This window comes from Haliotis rufescens, unplaced genomic scaffold (assembly GCF_023055435.1).
Source record: "Haliotis rufescens isolate VD_foot unplaced genomic scaffold, xgHalRufe1.0.p SCAF_20, whole genome shotgun sequence".
Classification (NCBI taxonomy): Eukaryota; Metazoa; Mollusca; class Gastropoda; order Lepetellida; family Haliotidae; genus Haliotis; species Haliotis rufescens.
In genome coordinates, this window is record NW_025963891.1 from 14,062,925 (window position 1) to 14,084,290 (window position 21,366).

The following is a 21,366-nucleotide window of genomic DNA, read 5'->3' on the forward strand; positions in this document are numbered from 1 at the left end:
GACAAGAAATCAGCGACACCAAGCCCGTGGACGATTGTAAGCTGGACAAACCACCCGGCAAGTAGCCAATGCATTTCAAGTCCACGTAAGGACCATATACAGGCTCAAGCAACGGTACCAGACCACCAACACTACAGATGACCGACCACGTAGTGGAAGACCAAGGGTCACCACCTGACGTCAGGATCGTCAGATTGTGCGACAGTGTCTTCAAGATCGTTTTGTTACTGCTGCGGAAACTGCTCGACAGACCACGGGGACACACCAGCGACACATTAGTGCGGACACCGTGCGTCGACGATTGACGAGCAGACACCTCCACAGTCACAGGCCACACCTTTATTAAAAACATGAAAAGGTTTGGAAAATATCTGTTGACAATGAGTTGGCGGTGCCGAGCTTTGCAAATCCTGCAATCGACCGAAATCTGCACGACTGTTTACGAACCCGATTTCGATTTCATTGCGCGATTTTAAATGAACTATGTATAGACTCGTTAGTCCAGCCTAAATGTAACTCCATAATACCAGCCTAGTTCGGCAAGGGTGGAAACTGGACTTTTATAGTCAGTTAACTCTCTTGCCTCGGGAAGATGTTGTGAACATTAAAAAAAACCATTTCGTGAGTCGTGTGCAAATGTTCGTGTATGTTGTGATTAAGTATTTGCAAATTGTGGATGTCATTCTTCATATGAGGGGTGGTCGGGTAGCCTAGTGGTTAACTCGTCACGCCGAAGACCCGAGTTCGATTCCCGGCATAGGTACAATGTGCGAAGCCCATTTGTCGTGTCCCCCGCCGTGATATTGCTGGAACATTGCTAAAAGCGGCGTAAAACCTCACTCACCTACTCACGCTTCATATGCAGTATCAGATAGCACAAATTGATAGAATCTCGCTAGAAGCACATTTCACAATAAATAACCATATGCGACTTGGAACATATTTTTATTCCACAAAGACCTCCTTCTCACACAATGAATAAGTTACATAAATATTGAATTTGAAATACTTTTCGTACATGGCAGAATATAGTCATGGCACCTGTAATGCATCTGTGACAGGTTTCAAATTGTGCAATTTAGTTGTTATCGAACCACACTGAGTCAGATTTTCTCAGCCATTGCATTTATATAAGTATCAAGAAACCCTGAGCTATAAGGCAAAGACAGGTCCATCAGGACACTCGGGTACAAATTTTGATTTAGCTGCGAGCCATTGAAACAGAGCTTCGGTTCTTGGCTCTAAGTTTCTGAAGAGTTCCTTCAGCGGCGTCGGCTCTCTCCTCAGCGTCCTCCAGATCCTGTTGTACCTTGCGGAACTTGCCCAAATTCGTGGCTGCAATTTCCTCCTGTAAATTGTACAAGTGGGTAAATAAGATTTCATTTGTATACTAATGGATGATTTCAATCATGTTTATTGTCTTGCAGCTTCTTGTAATACGTATTGAGAAATGATGGCTTGAAGCTGTACTTACCGCTTCCTCGACCTGTGTCTTGTATATCTTCAGTTTAGCATTCAGTTTGTCGACAGTTTCTTGGAGTCTATCATGCGTCTTCCTGTCCTCGTCAGCCTGGAAGGCAATCTCTTTCAGACGGCGATCAGCAAGACGAGAATTCTTCTGGGTCTCCACATGGCGGTGCTGCTCGTTCTCAAGCTCAGAATCCAGTTCACGAATCTGAATTAGCAAACAAAACATGTAATGAGTGTCAAATATTCAACCTGATTTTCGATTTATACCTTTCACAAAACTTTACGTCGCATTTCTTATATATAATGGAGACGTGACGTGATCAGAAGGATTGCTTTGAATACCTTCTGTTCGAGTTTCTGTATCATCTTCCTTCCTCCTTTGAGTCCCATGGCCTCAGATTCGTCAATTCTCATCTGAAGCTCCTTTACTTGGCTCTCAGCGTGTTTCTTGGCCTTCTCAAGCTGTCTGCTGTGGTCCTGTTCGATGCGGAGCTCATCAGACAGGCGGGTGCAATCAGCAACAGCATGCTTACAATTCTCCTCAGATGTCTTGAGCTGATTGTTCATGTCATCTAGGTCAGACTGTTGGAAGAAAAGTAGATGCTAACTTCCACATTTTTTGGCAGTTCCCTGTACAATACACTGGCTAACGACAGTAAGTCCTCAATGCGGCAATCGTGTTGTACACTTTACCCATCCTTTTCATAATGTTCTTAAAATTCATCGTGACCAGGTACTGGTTGAAGGAAGGACAATATCATCGTGCAACATGAATGGTTTTAATGTAGGAGGAGTATTGATGAAACCATCGGTAATATAAACGAATTGTTTTAACATCATTGTTCTATTTTTCTCGTAAAATGGAATCAATCCTAATGCGATAATTAACTCACTAGCATAGCGGCGATTTCGTTATCAAACTTCCTCTTCTGGCTGGAGATGGAAGTCATCTGGACCGTCAGCTCATTCACCCGGTCTGTGGCGTCGTTCAACTCACTTTCAGCGGCCTTGCGGCTGCGTTCAGATGATTCGAGAGACGTACGCAACTCCTCATTCTCTCCCTTAAGCATGTTACAGCGTCGTTCAAGTGTCTGGCAGGCGTCGCGAGACTCTTCACTTGACCTCTGGAAGTCGTCTACCTTGATGCACAGCTCCTAAAATCACAAATAACATACATGTACATAAAGTCTAATTTCTTTTTCTGCTTAAATAATGTGTCTTACATTGGACATATACATCTCCATGTCAACCAGTACAATACTATTTTCCTTCAAATGCAATATTGCATCTTCAATATATACCTAAAATATACCTTTATTTCAACTTGGCATTTCTTTCCAATTTTCTCAGCGTCTACTCGAGCACGACCTGCAGCATCTAGAGATATTTCAAGCTCGTTGATATCCTGTTCCATCTTCTTCTTCATTTTTATTGCTTCGGTCTTTCCTTTAGTCTCGGCCTCCAGACTGGCCTGGAGGGACTCGAGGGCTCTTTGGTGGTTGCGTCTGAAAAAATATGTATCAACGGATCAAGATTTGAAAAAAATCTAGTTTGCCCCTGTGGGATAGGATACGATCACCGTTATGCAAACATCTGATATCATCATTGTGTGATTATAATTTATAATACATACTTATTATATACATGTGTAGTCGATATTGTACAATGTTTTTTATCAGGAATTTCTTAAGATTAAGGAATGGATATTTTCGCTAAGTCGAATTATCTTTGCTATTAAAATAGACATGTGATGTGATACAATCCATTTAAATTACTAACACGGACTATTGTTTCACTGTATTTTCTCTAGTAGTGAACAGTTGCACGCCTTGTATTGTTTTCTGACCCTACGAGATAAACCAGTGATTTAACAGTATTGGAATCACTAACCGAGTGTTCTCAAAGTCCTCTTCCTTTTCTGCAATACGTCTGTCGATGTCAGCTCTGACCTGAGCAAGTTCCATGGTTATCTTCGTCACCTTGGCCTCTTCCTGTTCCAGAGAGGACTCAGTCTCCTCCAGGGCGGTCTGGAGTTCCTCCTTCTCCATCTGGAGACGTTTGCATGCCTTCTCAATGTCATGAACACCGCGACCTCCATCAGTCAATTGCCCAGTGAGTTCATGGATTTCATCTGATTAATATAGCATAATATGATTACCAAGTCAGACAAAATAGTGGGGCGCTCAAACTTGATATAAGAATATTAATGTATTGTGTCATGCATGTTACTTTTATTCAGTTAATCATTTACAGAAATATATCGATCACATTTCAATAATTTACTAACCAGAAAGGTTCTTGTTCTCTCTTGTTAAAGCCTCAACTTGACCCTGATATTCCTCAGCTTGGCCCTTGAGGCGGAATATTTCAGTCGAGTACGAACGTGTCTCCTTCTGACATCCCTCAAGCTCAGTTTGTAGGGAGGTAACCTTCACCTGCCATTCTTGAACAGTCTTATCAAATAACTTCTGCTTCTTGTCCATAGTGGTGCAAGTGGAGTTGGCCTGAAATGACACCTCACATTTATTGTATTTTCCCACATATAATTGTTTTATGAAATGTCAAACTACAAGGTAATATGCGCTGATACTTATGAATTATCGCTCATAAAAATACGTTTATATTCTTATTTTCATAAATAAATATTTGAAAAATATATATGTTTTATTTTTCTTTAATGTCAGTGCCATACTGATATAGAAACACGTACCCTCTCAACATCAACCATGAGGTCCTCCAACTCTCCCTGCAGTCTACACTTCACTTTCTCCAGAGAATGACACTTGCTGTAGGCTGATTCCATGTTCTGTTCAGCTTCAGTTAGTTTAGCCTGGAGACGGCGCCTGTACATGAAAGCATCATATATGTTATATGGAGAAACGTTCTTGGTACATATAAAAATTGCTCACAACATTTGTACAGAGTGTCTGAAGGAGTTGGTTATTTTAACGTCACTTTGAATTAGAATTTCAGTTATATCATGGCGTGTCAGCTAGATGTGGGAGGAAAAGTACGAAGTGATGCAGGTCACTGACGGTTAACCTCTTTCTTGAAAACCATGGTGTTGACAAAATGTTGACTTTCATCTGAGACAAAATAGTGTTACAATTCAATGTTTCATTTCATTGATGTCAGTACATTTACTTAATTTAAGGAAGCTCCAAAGGCAATTGTATGATTTTGAAAATACCTATTAGAGTACGTAAGTATTTATACAAGATATATATGTATATATGGGTTACCTTGACTCTTCTAATTCGTCCATTCTAGTGATGCCTTCGGTCTCATACTTAGACTTCCACTGCTGAACTTCATTGTTGGCCTTTGTAAGTTGACGTTGAAGAGAATTTGTCTTCTCCTGCTCTTCCTCCAGCTGATCACGGACGTTTTCCATGTCACCATTTAGGTTACGTAGCTCAGTTTGGAGTTTCATGCGAATCTACAAATCACGTCAAATGTTTTGATGAATCGTGATTTATTCTTAGAAAAGAAATCACGTATTTTAAAGATGTTCATTTATTTATCAGCCTGAATATTACACTTACAAAAATATAAGTATTTTATATACTAGCTTACTCTTGTTTCCTCCTCAAGACTATTCTTGGCTTCTTCAAGGTGATTGGACAAAGTGGACTTTTCTTTTGTCAAGTGATTGATGTCATGTTCAACCTCCTCAAGCTGACGAGTGAGGTCCCCACATTCTGTTTGCAGCTTCATTTTAGAGGACTGGAACTCTGTGATCTGTCGCGACCCTTCTTCTATTCTCACATTTAACTCGCTGATCTGGCTCTCCATCTGTTTGGTCATCTTTTCAGAACAACCCTTGAAACAAAAAAGCACGAAGGCATTTAACAACGCCAATCCATGGTTGCCACGGGTTTATTCCTGTTACAGATATGGACAAATTAGTATATGTTATTAGATCACTATGCCCTTAGTAATTGAATGGCCCACCTGATTTCCATATACAATTAACCATAGATCGAGGGAATCTATTGCATCTTTATTACTTAACGTGTACATATTGTTACAGTTATCCGAATAACTCACCCTATTCTTTTTCACATGTTCCAGCTGAGCTTGAAGGTCATCAATTTCTTCCTTCATTGTCTGCTTCTCCTTGTCAAGTCTGGGAAGAATAGTATGATATGTCATTAAAATAAAATTGCTGTACCTTAACCTTGACGATGTAATTACAAAGGCAAGATAATTTTAGAAGTTGTCTGGACAAACTCAGTAAGGAAATGTCATGCAATAGTGATGTATTACAAACATTTTAGAAATATTTAACTTACTTGTTCTTGTGTTTTGTTAGTTGGTCCAGCTGGTCATTGAGCTCGTTCAAAGCATCTTGGTTCTTCTTACGAAGGATGGTAACCTGTGATTCGTGGTTCATAGTATTCTCTTCCAAGTCGCGACGAAGCTTGATGAGTTCCTGCTCCCGTCTCTTATTTAACTCAACCTGTAGATAAGTTTCAATCATTCTTTGTCATCAAAAGATTACCATTATTTCACAATATTCTTCCTTATTAAAGACTGCAACAACTTTTGACACGACAATATCCATGAAATTGAAAATATATTACATGAGCTTTGTTTGAACGTTGCTTACATTTCTCGTTAATATTGAATTGGCCCGTGAAGATCCGGGGTGGAACAGTTCTTCAGCAACCCATGCTTGCCGTAAAAGGCTATTATGCTTGTTGTAAGAGGCGACTAACGGGATCGGGTGGTAGCTGACTTGGTTGATGCATGTCATCGATCCCAATTGCGTGGATTTCAGCTCATATGGATGCATTCGTCACAGCAACAGCACTTACCTGGGCAGCTGTAGCACCTCCAGCTTCATCAAGACGTTCAGACAGTTCCTCCAATTCACGTTCAAGTTCCATTCTCTGCTTTTCAACCTTGTTTCTGGATTGTCTCTCAGCTTCAAATTCTTCTTCAATTTCCTCAATGTGAGCCTACCGCAGACAACACGTTTTACATATCATATTTGAGTTAATGCTACCAAACAATAAAATCAGAACTATCAAAAGTACAGGGGACATAGGGTTCTTTTCAGTGCTTTCAAATATGTAAATGTGTTAGGAATTTCAAATACCTGAAGTTCCTTGATTTTCCTTTGGAGTTTACCAACAAGACCTTGTTCTTCCTCAACTTGGGCATTGAGCGAAGATATGTCTTTGTCTTTCCTGAAAAGTAAATTAAACGATCTCATATAATATCGTGATTCTCGTGTTTTATTCACATATGTCAAAACAAAAAATAGATCTCTTTGATGCTAAAATTAGTATTCATAATGTTTGATGTTGTGAATGCATACCTTTTGATCGTGTCCTCCATTTCCCGTTTAATGCACTGTAGTTCTTCAACAGCTTCTTGGGTTATCTTCAGATCCTGTTCCAACTTTCTCTTGACCTTTTCCACATCTCCTCGCATCTTCTTCTCACGTTGAAGGGTCTCTTCCATATCATCCAGCGAGTGCTCCAGTTTAGTCTTGAGTTTAGTAAGGTGGTTCACCTTGTCCTCTTCAGCTTGAAGAGCATCAGATGTTTTCTGGTTTTGAGATTCAATGTCCTTTTTGTTCTTTGTCAGTTTCGCCAAGGCTTCGTCCTTCTGGGCAATCTCTTCTTCTAGAGTCCTGATTTGGTTTTCTTTAGTTTTGGTTTCCTGTTCGGACTAAAACAAAAAACATTCCTTTTGTAATATATTTATGATAATCGTAAATAATGTTTAGACCTAACATGCAGTTATTATGCCTCATTGGTCAATATGAAATTAAAATCAATATTTGTTGTCTGTTTTATAAAGTTGTTACAATCGTCAGGAATTACTACTGAAGGTTGTATAACTACCTTATCAAGACAGCTCTCAAGTTCTTCAATATCTTTCTTCAGCTCGTTGTTTTCGGTTTCCATTTGTTTCTTCTTCTCAACAGCATCAGCATTTACATCTTCCTCATCCAAGAGACGTTCCTCCAGTTCCTTCAGTTGAGTTTCAAAGTCATTTTTCTGCTTCAGTAGCTGCTCAACTCTTTCTTCACAGTCATCAATTGTATCTTGCTTGGTCTGGACATCAAGGAACAGATCATTTTTGGCCTGCATCAAGGTTACATTCTGTTCCTCGAGTTCCTTTGATCTGGACGTGACCTTCTGAAGCTCTTCTTTTGTTTTGACCAGTGCTTCCTCCTTCTGTTTCATTTCATCTTCAGCAGCTGCAATACTGAGAAGTGGCTTGACCTTGGTGTAGAATCTCCACCAGCACCAGTTCCTCATGGCCAGCCATTTGCGGATATTCTTCTGAATCATTTCCAGGGCAACTCTGAAAACAATAATTTTAATTATTCACTATTTTTATTTTATATTGATCTGTTAACATATAATTAACAGACATAAGAGTATGGTGTGTGCTTGGATGATGACATCGAAACCTGATTTATGATTATTACACTACACACGATAGCCATTAGTATGATTTGTGTCGGGAGTGTTATCAAACGTTTTAAACTCAAACAGTGTATCTTACCTCTTGTCATGAAGATTCTTAAGGTATTTCCTCATCAAGTAGCCACGGATGTGAGCCTGAAAGAGAGCCACGATGGTGGACAGACGCTCATCACGAAGTTCCTCAAGGTAACCGAGGACACCGGCCTTGAAAAACACTTTGGTATTTCCTAGACGGTAATCATCTGGGTTCATCTTCAGCTCCTCAAGAATCTTGCCTGAGACAACCTTACCCTCTACAAAACCTTGAGGAATTGCATTGGGGGCAAGGATAGAATATCTGTTGATGTGAAAAAACATATTTGATAACATTGATGGATAGATTAAAAGGATTAAAAGGATAATTCTATTTTAATGAGTGATCACTTCAGATATTATTATTTTGTAATGTTCAATGTTTTCTATACATTACCTCTGTTTGAATTCAGAGTACACGACTCTGCTGGGGAAGCCCTTCCTGCAGATACGGATACCCTCAAGCACACCATTACACTGAAGCTGGTGGAGCACGAGACCAGCATCAATCAGGCCTGGAAATTATCATTAAATTTGTTTTATTGGTTTCCTGACATGTCCAACAAATTTAACATCAAATGTCTCAAACTTGTATTAAACGATGTAAGAAACGTTAAGCGATTTCTTATGATTATGGAGAGGGTTTTGTTGTTTTTATGGCTATAAATAGAACATAATTGATATGACACCTGAAACTACATATGAAAGCAGATACATATATATTTACCGGGTGTCTTGGTTTCGTTGGGGATTATACAACGCACAAAGTGAGGATGAGTTGTATACAAGTTTTTCATGAGCTTGTTCAAAGATTCCTGAAAATAAACAAATATTGAAATCAAATACATACAAACATCATTTTACCATAGTCAGTTTTGGTAACTTGTTTTTAATCTGTCCAAGAACGTACAAGTGTTCATCTGTAAATGGAGGTGATAGTATTTAGGAATAATTGTACCCTGTGAGTGGCAGAGATGGTCTGGAAGGCAGAGCTCTTCTTCTTCTTCTTGCCACCTCCAGAAGCTGCTGCAGCATCTAAACACAAGAATAGAACATATGTTACACTTGAGAAGAAGGCGGAATTCAATGTAAACAATAATATTAAAATACGATTACTGCACAAACCTCCTTCAGCTGGGGTGAAGAGCAACTGCACAAGTGGTTCTTTAGACTGTTTCAGGAGATCAACAATGGTCTCGTTGACAGGGTCCTTGTTCTTCTCGAGCCAGCCTCCAATGTTGTAGGGAACAGTTCCAGCGTAGTGCTTCAGGGCGAAGTCGCCGTGTTGGCCACCCTTCATTGACTTGTTGGGCTTGAGGAAGTTGGGTGATTTGCCCATGTGGTTCTGAGTCAGTTTGTCCTTGAAAGTCTTGTCAGATGCTTTTGGGAACATGCACTCTTCTTCCAAGATTGAAAGAATACCCAACGGCTGAAACATGGCAAATAGGATTTTCTCTTCTCTTTCTCTTAAACTCCAAAATAACACATTTGAAGATGCTTCGATTCTTAATTTAATATGGAAAATTGTTCTGTTTTAATCTACAGGAGAGAAAGGTAATATCATCTTACGCTGATGTCTCGATAATGCAATTTGAAGACTTGAATACGCCTGCTTATCGTTCACAGTGTGTTCAACACAATTGTTTTAATCCCATTACATTTTAATAAGAATTAATTCAATTAGAATGATTGTATGCATATTACGGGCAGTGTGAACACCTGAGAATTGCATTTAGTATTTTCGTTAAAATGAACTGGTGACGAAGTCATGGCTGTACCTTCTCAATGAGCTCAATACAGGCCTGCAAATCCATGCCGAAGTCGATGAACTCCCATTGGATGCCTTCTTTTTTATATTCTTCTTGCTCCAGCACAAACATGTGGTGGTTGAAGAACTGCTGCAGACGCTCGTTGGTGTAGTTGATACACAGCTGCTCAAAGCTGTTGAACTGTTTTAAAAGAAAATAAATTTAAAATATTACTAACAAAGCCAGTATTTATTAAATAATATTTAATTACAAACAGGCACGAAAACATGACCGCTCACTGAATTATTTTGGTTGATTCATATTGAAAATGAATATTCAACTGTAGATGTTTTAACTTACATCAAAGATTTCAAACCCAGCAATATCTAGCACACCAATGAAGAACTGCCTTGGTTTCTTGGTGTCCAGGGAGTGGTTGACTCTCTTGACCAGCCAGTTGAACACACGATCATACAGGGACTTGGACAAAGCACCAACAGAATAGAGAACCTGATCCTTGGTTCGTCCTTGAGTGACGTAATCCATGGCAACCTTGATTTTGGGTTTACACAGAGCCTTCAGGAAGTCACCACAGTTGACACCCAATAGGAAGGAAACCTTCTCAGCCTCAGCAGTTCCTTCCGGCTCAGCCTGTTCACCCTTCTGCTTGAACTGCATCTCGCCCATGTGGAGGATAGAGCCAGTGCATTTGTAGGCGCTAGTTTTCTCCTCAGCAGTGAATCCCAGGACATCAAAGGCTTCCTACAGAATATATATCAGTATACATATATAGAGTATTCACATCGTATATGAGTGAGTGAGTTGGGTTTAACGCCGCTTTTAACAGTATTACAGTTATATCGCAGCGTGTCAGCTTAATGTAGAAGGCAAGCCCGAAGTGATGCAGGTCTCAGACGTTTACCACTTCGGTGAAACCCACGAGCACGGGTATGGTGCTGACAAACCAAGAAAAAAAATCGGGATTCGAACCCACAATCATAGGTTTCTGGCGTGCCCAAGGGACGCAACTCTGTACAGCGAATCGCGGCGCCTTAGACGACTGGGCCACCCGTGCTCCCTAGATCGTATATGAAGTCAAGCATGAGCAGACAATAACTGAAGAGTAAAGTAGAAAGAATAACCTTTTATGGTGTGTTTCCATACAATTCAGGTATTTTAAGAGTTCAGCGTGTTAAAACATATTCTCACACACCTTACTGGTGTCATTCCCCGGTAACTATAATACCATCGTTGCAAAAAAATGAATTCATTTCCTCTTGTACTCTAACATGTAGCAAAATTACGCCAATCCTAACACCCATTTGTGTGACAATATGTTTTTATCATGTTTCTTACGTCAGTCATCTTCATCTCCTCAACATCGTCGATGCCGTTGACTGTAAGGACTCCCTGGTTGATAAAGGTGTACAGACCAGCATCAGATTTGGCCACAATCGTCTCTGTAAAATAGAAAACGTAAACTTTATTCATAGAACTAGTTTTAATTCTTATTGTGTATCATGGTATTGATGTTAAAAAAAGCCATGACAGTAAGCATGTGTGTATAAATGAGCTTACCTAATACTGATGGGACAGCATTTGATAGTAACTGGTAGAAAATGTGGTAATTTCTCTCAACAGATTGCTGGTAGGTGACACGGGACTTCTCCAATAGGTCTGTAAAATATTATATGTATGATGTAAAATGTCATCACACTTGACATTACACATGGTACTTAGTACTCCTTGTTTTGCAAGACATTTTTTTTATAATATATTGTTCAATATATGGTTGTTTTTCTTATTACGATAACTTTACAAATAACAATGTGACAAACACTACTTACATGTTTCAATGTCAGCTCCGGCGATTTTTCCGGACGTGGCGAAATGGATCCTCACAAACTTTCCCTGTCAAAGGCATATTCGTGTTCATTTACAAATGATGATTACCGTATATGTTAACAGTACTGTATAGCGTCAACAGTGGCTTTGCGTTTAAAATCTTGACAGAAATATTTACTAAATACAGACTTTGACAGATAATGACTGTGCTATATCGGATATAGACTACAACAGATACCAGTATAAACAGAGATAATGCAGGTTCAAAACATTCTTTCTAATTTCTGTAAACTTACGAATCTGGAGGAGTTGTTGTTACGGGATGTCTTGGCGTTACCGTAGGCCTCAAGAACGGGATTGGCTTGCACGATTTGATCCTCGAGTGACCCCTGGAAATTACACAGTTTTCTCTCTTAGAAGTTGGTGGTTGTTTTATTTTTGAAGTCAAAAGTTCACACTGTAAGCTTGTATCATAACAATGTAGTTTTCGACAAAATAATGGGCAATGGGTGGCCAAGTGTGTATCGCCGTGATTATCATCATTGTTTTGTCAAAACAACTGGTACTCGTGGTAGAAAAGGTTCTCTTTTACTAACTACTGTTCAAAGCTACTGTGGGGCGGTCGGGTAGCCTAGTGGTTAAAGCGTTCGCTCGTCACGCCGAAGACCCATGTTCGATTCCCGACATGGGTACAATGTGTGAAGCCCATTTCTGGTGTCCCCCGCCGTGATATTGCTGGAATATTGCTAAAAGCGGCGTAAAACCATACTCACTCACTCAAAGCTACTGTAAATGATATGATATTGTTATTAATTAATATGACTTCTGTGTATAGCGCTATACTATCTAAAGAAAGGCAAATTTTGTTTCTCACTGTTGTTTTCTGGGATTGTTTTGTAAATATTAAAAGGCGTCATCTTCAATGTCCTGGATATGTTATTTGGGTAGATTTTCTCAGGCTTTTAAAATCTCACCTTCTTTTCCTCTTGTTCTCCCTCTCCCTTGGAGGCGGCAGCAACAAATGCGAAGTAGGCGATGACCTTCTTGGTGTTCTCAGTCTTTCCGGCTCCCGATTCGCCACTGATTGTCACAAAATTGTGTGTAAATATGATCACATCATACATAACCATCAACTATTAGCGTTTTAGTAATCGGTAGCATCATTTCTTCCTGCATTTATTTAAATGATTTATTCAATGATATATCATCTTTATAAAGTGTTAGGATAAGTAAATGTCTCGGGCGTGTCACTTACGTGATCAGCATAGACTGGTTCTCGCGATCTGTAAATATGAATGGATATGCATTATCAAGTAAACAATAATTGTACAAATATATAGACGTCAACAATATATAAGAACAAGTCCCGTGGCAATTTGGGGACGGAGCGGGTCCTCAGCCCCCCGTATTTGTCGTAAGGGCAACTTAACAGGGTAACTGGGGATTACGAAGAGTGATATTGATGATTGAGTGTTATATTATACCGATGGCTTGAATCGTTTCCCATGCTTGAAACAAATGGTTTGTCTCATCCAGACTCAAGCATGTACAGGCCGACGTAATATAGCTGGAATATTGCTAACTAGGGCACAACACAGCATGTACCTATTCACTCATTTGTACAAACTGCTTTATTGACAGCACTTTTATTTACGACATTATTTACGTCTTGGCCATGACGATGCATGGAAATGCACACATTAGCGGTTAGTAGTGTATTGAGCTGCGGTTTACAATAAACCGTTCATAGATTAATGTTATAAGCGGGAATCATTACCTTGCACCATGAACTGGTAGGCGTTGTCAGAAATGGAAAACAAGTGAGGAGGCATCTCGGTCTTCCTCTTGCCTCTGTACTTGGCAACGATGGACGGGGTGTAGATTGGCAGACGGCGGTAGGGGTTGATGGCGATACAGAACAGACCGGAATAGGTCTGAGGAAAAAGTCTCATGTAAATACGAGGTATTTTTTGAAGATTATTTTCAAACTTTGAATTGGAAGTTTAGACGAAATTATCAAATATACTTTGATTGACGTCAGGAAATCCCTTGCTCGTTTTCTTATCTTTGTGGCATCTATGAAAATATTTTTTTCCGACAGTTGCGTAAAACATTCGTACTTACATAAATCAAGCCAGATGTGTATCTGGCCCTGAGATTGTACAGGACGGCAGCTTCGTTGAGGTAGGTCATGTTGGCGATATCCTCGATCTTCTCAAATTTGGGAGGGTTCATCGATTGAACTTCGTCTTTTTTGAACGTCTTAGTCTGAAGAAACAAACAATTTAGAGGATTGTATTTAATTATGCACATTTGTTAATTAAACTTTCATAAATGTCGTGAGAAGCGACACCTCTTTGTTTTCGGGTATTCACATTTCACAATCAGCTGTACATAACAATACGTGCAGTTGAAATACCAGTATCTTATTTGTAATACCTCATTTGTCTCAAGGATGAGGACAGTCACTTCTTCGCCCTTCGTGCTCTTAAGTTCTGCAGCACGGAAGCCTTGTTCAGCGTCGGGGGCCCAGCAAGATTTCTTGGCATCAAAGGTCTGCTTCTGCTCTTTCAGCAGCTTCTTGCGGTCCACAGCAAGATACTGCATCTCAGGGTCGGTTGGGTCGTAAGATGCCATATTGACTCAGTTGGCAAACAGTCGATTGTAATAATTGTCAATTCAGCTCTGTAATGAAAAAAAAGGAATTCTCATCTGTTTTTAAAAATACGTTAATAAGTTGGCTAAATGCAAAAGCTAGTTGTAATATAGGTTGGTTGGTTGGTTTGTTGTTTAACGCCGCACTCAGCAATATTCCAGCTATATGACGGCGGTTGTAATATAGGAAGATCCCAAAAGTGTCCCATCTCACCAACACCATCGATGGGTTAGACGTAAATATCACTAAATCAAACGTAGGACATTCCGTTGTTAGCTATAAGCAACATAACAGTACTTACTACTTGAGCTGTTCTGGTTTCTCTAGTGAAGCATCGGCTATAAGTACCCGCTTTCCAGAGTGACCATTATGTAACCTGGCTTCCTATTGGTTTAGCGACATGTCTGTGGCCAATGAGAAAGCATGTTGGGCATACGGGTTATGTTTCCCCAGATGTACAGTTAATTGCTATCACTGAGTTTGTTGCAGAGGTGTATGTAATGTTGGCTGTTGTCGCTACAGGGAATCTAGGTCCCGTTTTACCAAAGAGCTATTGAATGATGAGACGTCATGATCTTGCTCATACTGTCATGATACATATATTTGGTACATGTTTAAATGGAATACTGCATGTATGACATGTTATGATGCATGTGGTTGTGAATATGTACGTCATTCAGCCTCAGTGATTAATCATTTCTTCAGAAACGGTCTGTTGGTATCTTTCTTATCCGTGTTGATGGGTTAAACCATCGCTGTAAAGTCATCCTACGTTAAATTGAAACGCCATAAAATAAATATAAGTGGTATTGAATCCAACTCACTATCTCTCAAGAATCTTTACAAACGTCATAATTTCAAGTTGTTGTTTTTTCATATTTTGGACACGAACCTTGAGAAAACCATTCTTTGTCTTTCATGAGTGTCTTGTGTGTAATCTGAACTCAAAACAAACGTAATAGTTTCATCTGTCATCACCATAGTTACTTTCCCCTTTGATAATAGCCCAAAATAATTTTGATGAAAATATGACAACCATTAATGTTTTGGAAGTATGAGTTTACAGATATACATTTTTTTCAAACTTCCAAGACGTTCACTGATGGTATAGTTTCATCAAAATTAAGTGGGTTCATTTAATATATATATTTTACATATAACATATAGATGATTCCACTAATGCTGATCAGCATATTTGCATGTATATACATATATATCCCTGATGCAAATATGCTGATCAGCATTAGTGGAATCACGGACTTGTATAGGTTATATACATCCGTGGTGGAATCTGAAATATATATCACTGTTAAGTCTCTACCAATATCACCAAGAAAATTAACAGTAATTCCCTGTACCGATAACGGTAAGATATTGTTTACTTTAGAATTGCGATCAAAAATAAACTGGATTTGTAACTTTCCTTTGATAGTGTACTGTGTTCGCGAGATATTTAGTTGACAGGGGAGTAATTGTGTTAAGCTCATGTATTCAATATTAGCGTCCATGAAGGTCTATGGGTGGCAAATTTACTACAAACAATGTTTCACTCTGCTCATGTCTCAGTGAAAGCATTATACACGACATGCATTCTGTCAGATGTTGTAAATATATTTTCACCGCTGTGCCAATGATATATATGTTATCAGTAACGCGCTAGTAATTAATAAACTTTATAAGTTATGGGAGATTTTATGCGTGATCGCAAATACTTGAACTTTATGAAAAAAACATGATTTCATGTATGATTGAATGTGTATTATATATGTTCGTCATAGTTGTCTCATAAAACATGCTTTGAAATAATAATTCATATTTGTTGATGAGTATAGTTGAAAAATATTTCATCAAACTTCATAACATGTTTTACAAATGTCTTTGCAATTACATCGTCTGAAATGTCATCATTTTATATAGATTACCATAATATGTCTAAATAGCAAATGATAGCAGCCAAAGTGTACATGTACATTCTCGCGCGGCATTGTTACCACCGAGACATCATGTAATCGATGTGGAATATTGCACCCTGCTGTTTTACTTTGGGTAGCTGAATGCACTTGGGTAACACACTGCTATTCCATATGCCTATCAGCTGGACGTGAACACTTGCCCCCTGTCGTTTTTGTCTCTGGTCGAACTAATTTGTCGCGTGGCGAGTGTTGCACGGACGTAATAACACACGGAGCTTTAAATATGTAAGAGGATACTTTTAATGAATCGTTAGAGAGCTTTTATATGGACAGGGTTTATGTATTTGAGAGAAAAAATCACGAAATAGGACCGCGTTCGATTGTATGCATATTACAGGCAGTGTGAACACCTGAACATTGCATTTAGTATTTTCGTTAAAAGATGGCATCTGTTGTTTCTCTTTGACAACATTTTTACTCGTCTATTGCATGGGATGAATTACAACACAAGCTTAATTGTGTATTAGACCTTAGCATATTTCATGGATTTTCATCTATTCTTCGTAAGTGTGCCATTGTTTTCGTTGTATTACGTTGATGTCAAATAACAGAAGATGTGTCGCAGGTGGTGTTTCAGCAATATTTGTCTATGCTATTAAAAAAAACACAAGATAGTCAGGACTATCGCATGACTAGGAGCTCGAGTGTATATCTGTGATGTTTCGTATCTACACCAATAGTTTACAGGTTCTTTGCAGTATTTCTGGTGCATACAATGTAGTATTTATGGTGTATACAATGCCGTATTTATGGTGTATTCAATGTAGTATTTTCGGTGTGTACAAAGCCAATCGATAATCCAGTCAGCTGATTCGTTAACCTCCATCAGGTCTCTGATTGACCACTAAACAACATAGATTATCCTCATTAGATGGCTGATTGAACACTAAATAAACAAGGATCACAAGGATCGAACAGGTGTCTTATCAACCTCCAATGAACAATGACTGACACTAAATAAAGATGATCACCCTCGATCAGATCTCTGATTGACCACTAAATAAACAAAAATCGCCCTCGACCAGGTCTCCCACTGACCACTAAATAAACAAGACATTTCCAAGGATAAGATATACGAATGAACAACTTCTTTATTTACAATAGGAGCGACGTTTCGGTGTTGGTCCTAACACGGTAATCAAGCAAGTGGTAAGGATAAGATATATGGATGAACGTCACTCCTAATTGTAAGAAAGATGAGATAGAGAAGAGACAAAATTCCTTGGTCTCCCGCTATGGCAATGCATATGTATATCATCTGTTTAATCATTACATATTGTATGAAAGTTTATTTTCTGCCAATTCATGTATATGTAATTAAATTAAATGTATCTATAGGTCGTAAATTGAAAAAGTGTATTCCTGTTTCTTCTCACGATACACAACATTGTGAGATTCAGATTAATTTATTTACTAATAGAAACCACCTACGTACGGTGGTACAAAAGTACAATATATTATCAACATTAGACAAATATACATAGAACAATTTAAGACTATATTAAAATATGTATACTATGTTTAAATTATCATCAGGATGAAGGGCTTTGGAACTCATTCATGAGTTAAGAAAATTTACATAAATTTCGTAAGTGTGTAGTGCTGTTGTTCGGGAAAAGTGTTGCCAATTTATTGGTAATGGGGGGCTTATGATAATATTTGAGGATGTGTGGAGATCTTTAGAGAGCAACGAATTCACATTTTAATAAATAATGATATTCATCAGCTACCACAGGGGAAGTTACATAGTTGGCATGTTCGTTCTTCTTTTATTGTTATTTTTTTAATGTACCGGTTTCTAACGGAAATATATGATTACAAATTCCAAAGTTTTAAAGGGGAATAGATATGTTTGGTATTTTTCAAAGGAGAGCTCAGTATTGATATACCAATATAGATTGCCTTTAGAACTAGATATGTTATTGCACTGCCATTCTTGAAGAAACTGGCACTTTGTAGTATCTTCGATATGGTTTTTGAGCCACTTAGTCGTAACTGAATAAGAATTATCCATCTCGTTACATAAACCACAACGGATTGGTATATTGGTTATACATTCTAACCACTTATTATTATTTCCATTACTTCTTGAATCGTGATTGTACATAATGATAAACGAAGTGTCAAGCTTGTGATTACTAGCTGCTGTTTTATGCCCGAAGTTTATCATTGTTTTATATACCTTAAACGAAGTGGCATTCTTCCAAATTCGACATGAAGTTTGGGGTACTGTTCCTAAGCCTTGTTGACATTTTTAAAATTTAAGCTGTAATGTCTCAATGATTCCGAAATTTTCATTTCCCAATATTTCGCAGCCACATTGGAGAATTGGTCTTACCAATACATCAACACAGTTGTCAACACAGGATAAGAACAAAAGAAGTTGAGGTTCGGTGCGAATAACAATAACCACGGAAGTAGTTGTGTGAGGCGGATTATCTCTCTGAAAGAAATACCAACCGTTTCTCCATTGAAAAACATTTTTAATATTTTCAAAAATATAAAATCGTCAATAATAACTTGTTGTTAAACATCAGGATCAAGATATTATTTGACAACGGGATGACTGTCACGGTAATTTTATTACGCCAGAAGAGAAACACGTGCCTAATTATGATATCTACCTGAAGAAAAAGAATGTTTGTTCTCATGAATCACATACGTGACACACAGAAATAGTCAACAACGAGTAAACATTCATCAGTAGAACATACCAAGCCACATGTTTCATAATTCGATATCTTTATAAGAAAGGGGTTATAACTAAATGGAGTATGAGATTCCAACTTTTCAACGTTTGGACACCTACAACTCTCAAAGCAAAGGGCCTTTTTTAGGAGATTGCAACTATATGCTTGACTCTTAAATGCCCATCAAATGCTTCATGTAAAAATGAAATTCAACTCCGTTTGTACAATAAAAACCAAACATTAGGCCATCTGCCAGTTTGGTCGAAAGCTGATAATTAAACTTTATGAGCCATATGTGGGCACGACACTGAACCATGGAGACTGGCAATTTGTGTATCACAGTGGCAATATACTCGATTAGTTCATGTTGACCAAGTGTTATGTAGACGCTCAAGGAGATAGCACACGCTACTGTTTACAGAGCGATTCGGTCCACGGTCTGCTGCCCAGTAGAGGCCTAGACGCTGTAATTAGTGCCACGTGTCGAACTGGGACATTGTAATGAGGGTAATCAACACATGATTAATTGGTATTCAGCATACTACTGGTATTTCACATAGTACTGGTAGCCAACATAGTACTGGTATTCCACACAGTACTGGTACTCCACACAGTATTGGTATTGGATTATTCACGTTGCTAAACTGCTTTTTTCGATATGTACAATCGATATATTATTTATATAGATCATATTGTTGTATTCTCTGTCAATTATTTCCCTTTGTCGGGGTGCCAGGGCATTCTAGACATACAGGCATACGTATAAATATCTATAGCCCATTTTGCCACAGATTACTCTTTTGTACTTTAAGATATGGAGCCAAGATCACATAAGTCCCCGACCAATTAGCCTCGGTCAGCTCCTCACAGTGATAGTTCGTTCCATATATGTACGGAAGGTGGTGGGATAGCCTAGTGGTTAAAGCGTTCGCTCGTCTCGCCGAAGACGGGTTCGATTCCCCACATGGGTACAATGTGTGAAGCCCATTTCCGATATATTGCTGGAATATTGCTTAAAGCGGCGTAAAACCATACTAACTCACTCATATTCTTACTATATGTACACCACAGGAGATGTGACACGCACCATGATAGACGCGTGCATGCGTTGCTCTTTTTTAGGTGACACAAACATGCAGTCTGTGGTTACTATCACTCATCTCACCTGTCTCTCTAATCACAAATGTAAGTTCATATGTAGAACACAGAGAAACAAGGAAATTAAAGTAACTGAACATGTAATACACACACTGATGGAAATGGATAAGGGAACACTCAATTTTAGACACAGTAAAATGATATGCTATCATGGGTTCCCAGTCTTGTCTACCAAATATGCTTTTGAAACAACGCACACAAACGCATCTCAACATTTGATTCTGACATGTTGAATTTGTATGCGCGCTATTTCAAATGTACTGACTGTAAAGCTTCTTTCCTGATATTTTTCATTCTATCCTTTTTCGTTTCCCTCAGTATATATAAATAGCAAATCATTTTTACGTCCATGTATATAATGGTATAGCCTCATAACATAAGTCTTCATGGTGTAGCTTGCATATATGTAGTGATGCACATTTTGCCATGTTAATATGCTATGTATACCCATGATGACGCTGAAAGAAACCATCTGTCTGTATTTAGCTCCGTGTTTCAATTTATCAAAGCTGATACCCTAATTTTGTATCAAAAGAGTCAAAGAGAGACATGTACAGACGCACACAGAGATAACGATGAATAATTATGTTTAATTTGGAAGCATTGAAACTCACCTGCATCAGCTTAAACATCGCATTCAGAAGCTGAAATCCTCAACATAATTCTGATTAAATGCCCTATATTATTATTAGTATGAAACCTCTTTTTGCTGCACTGCAAGTTCTGTGAAATTTTGACATTCTGATTGAATTTTGGCGTCGACCTCGACATTGTTGCATAACTCTTTATACTCTTTATTACAGCGTGTTTATGTTACTTAACCTTAACAAGAATATAGTTTACTTTACTGTTTGAAATTGTCAATTATCACAGTAGCCAACCACGATTAAAACAACACAGTTGCTGGTTATTTAATAATTGATGCTTTGTTTTCCAGTTTTCTTTTCAGTCCAGGTTCTAAAAATGCGTATGTGTATCTTAAGTAGAATAATATAAATAGGTCTACGCATCATCATCCATGTCCCTAATTGCAATCGACAGATCGCGAGGACGATTATAATTTTGTCTCTTACGCCTAATTAACGTACTGTCGATAATATTCATTATTATGGAATAAATTAAATAGAAAAAAATATCTCGTCTGCCTATGAAGATCTAGTAAAGCAATAGGCTTTCAGTTAGTACCCAATCTGCTTGTCACAAGTTTTTAATTCTTATGCTTACTGTACATCTGGTGCCATTACCGCTGTGCTTCATTTATCGATGAAATATTTAAAGTAGTACGAAAAAAATTTAACAAATATA

The 21,366-nt window shown here is 38.4% G+C and overlaps 1 protein-coding gene across 1 annotated transcript; it reads right to left on the bottom strand.

Annotated features, from left to right (window-relative positions):
• Window positions 1–938: 938 nt before the first annotated feature.
• On the bottom strand, window positions 939–14,224 carry LOC124133801 (myosin heavy chain, striated muscle-like). The gene is made up of 32 exons (XM_048400873.1): window positions 14,024–14,224; window positions 13,709–13,852; window positions 13,362–13,518; window positions 12,840–12,867; window positions 12,559–12,664; window positions 11,881–11,973; window positions 11,587–11,650; window positions 11,318–11,416; window positions 11,096–11,199; window positions 10,100–10,501; window positions 9,770–9,940; window positions 9,117–9,420; window positions 8,950–9,017; window positions 8,719–8,806; window positions 8,389–8,506; window positions 7,999–8,256; window positions 7,329–7,794; window positions 6,797–7,152; window positions 6,575–6,665; window positions 6,291–6,434; window positions 5,766–5,932; window positions 5,521–5,599; window positions 5,047–5,292; window positions 4,713–4,909; window positions 4,181–4,313; window positions 3,758–3,974; window positions 3,361–3,601; window positions 2,783–2,975; window positions 2,364–2,624; window positions 1,813–2,052; window positions 1,475–1,675; window positions 939–1,348 (listed from the first exon to the last, which is right to left on the bottom strand). The coding sequence occupies exons 1-32, from the start codon at window positions 14,219–14,221 to the stop codon at window positions 1,202–1,204; spliced, it is 5,781 nt and encodes a 1,926-aa protein (XP_048256830.1). The 5' UTR covers window positions 14,222–14,224; the 3' UTR covers window positions 939–1,201.
• Between the last annotated feature and the right edge of the window lie 7,142 nt (window positions 14,225–21,366).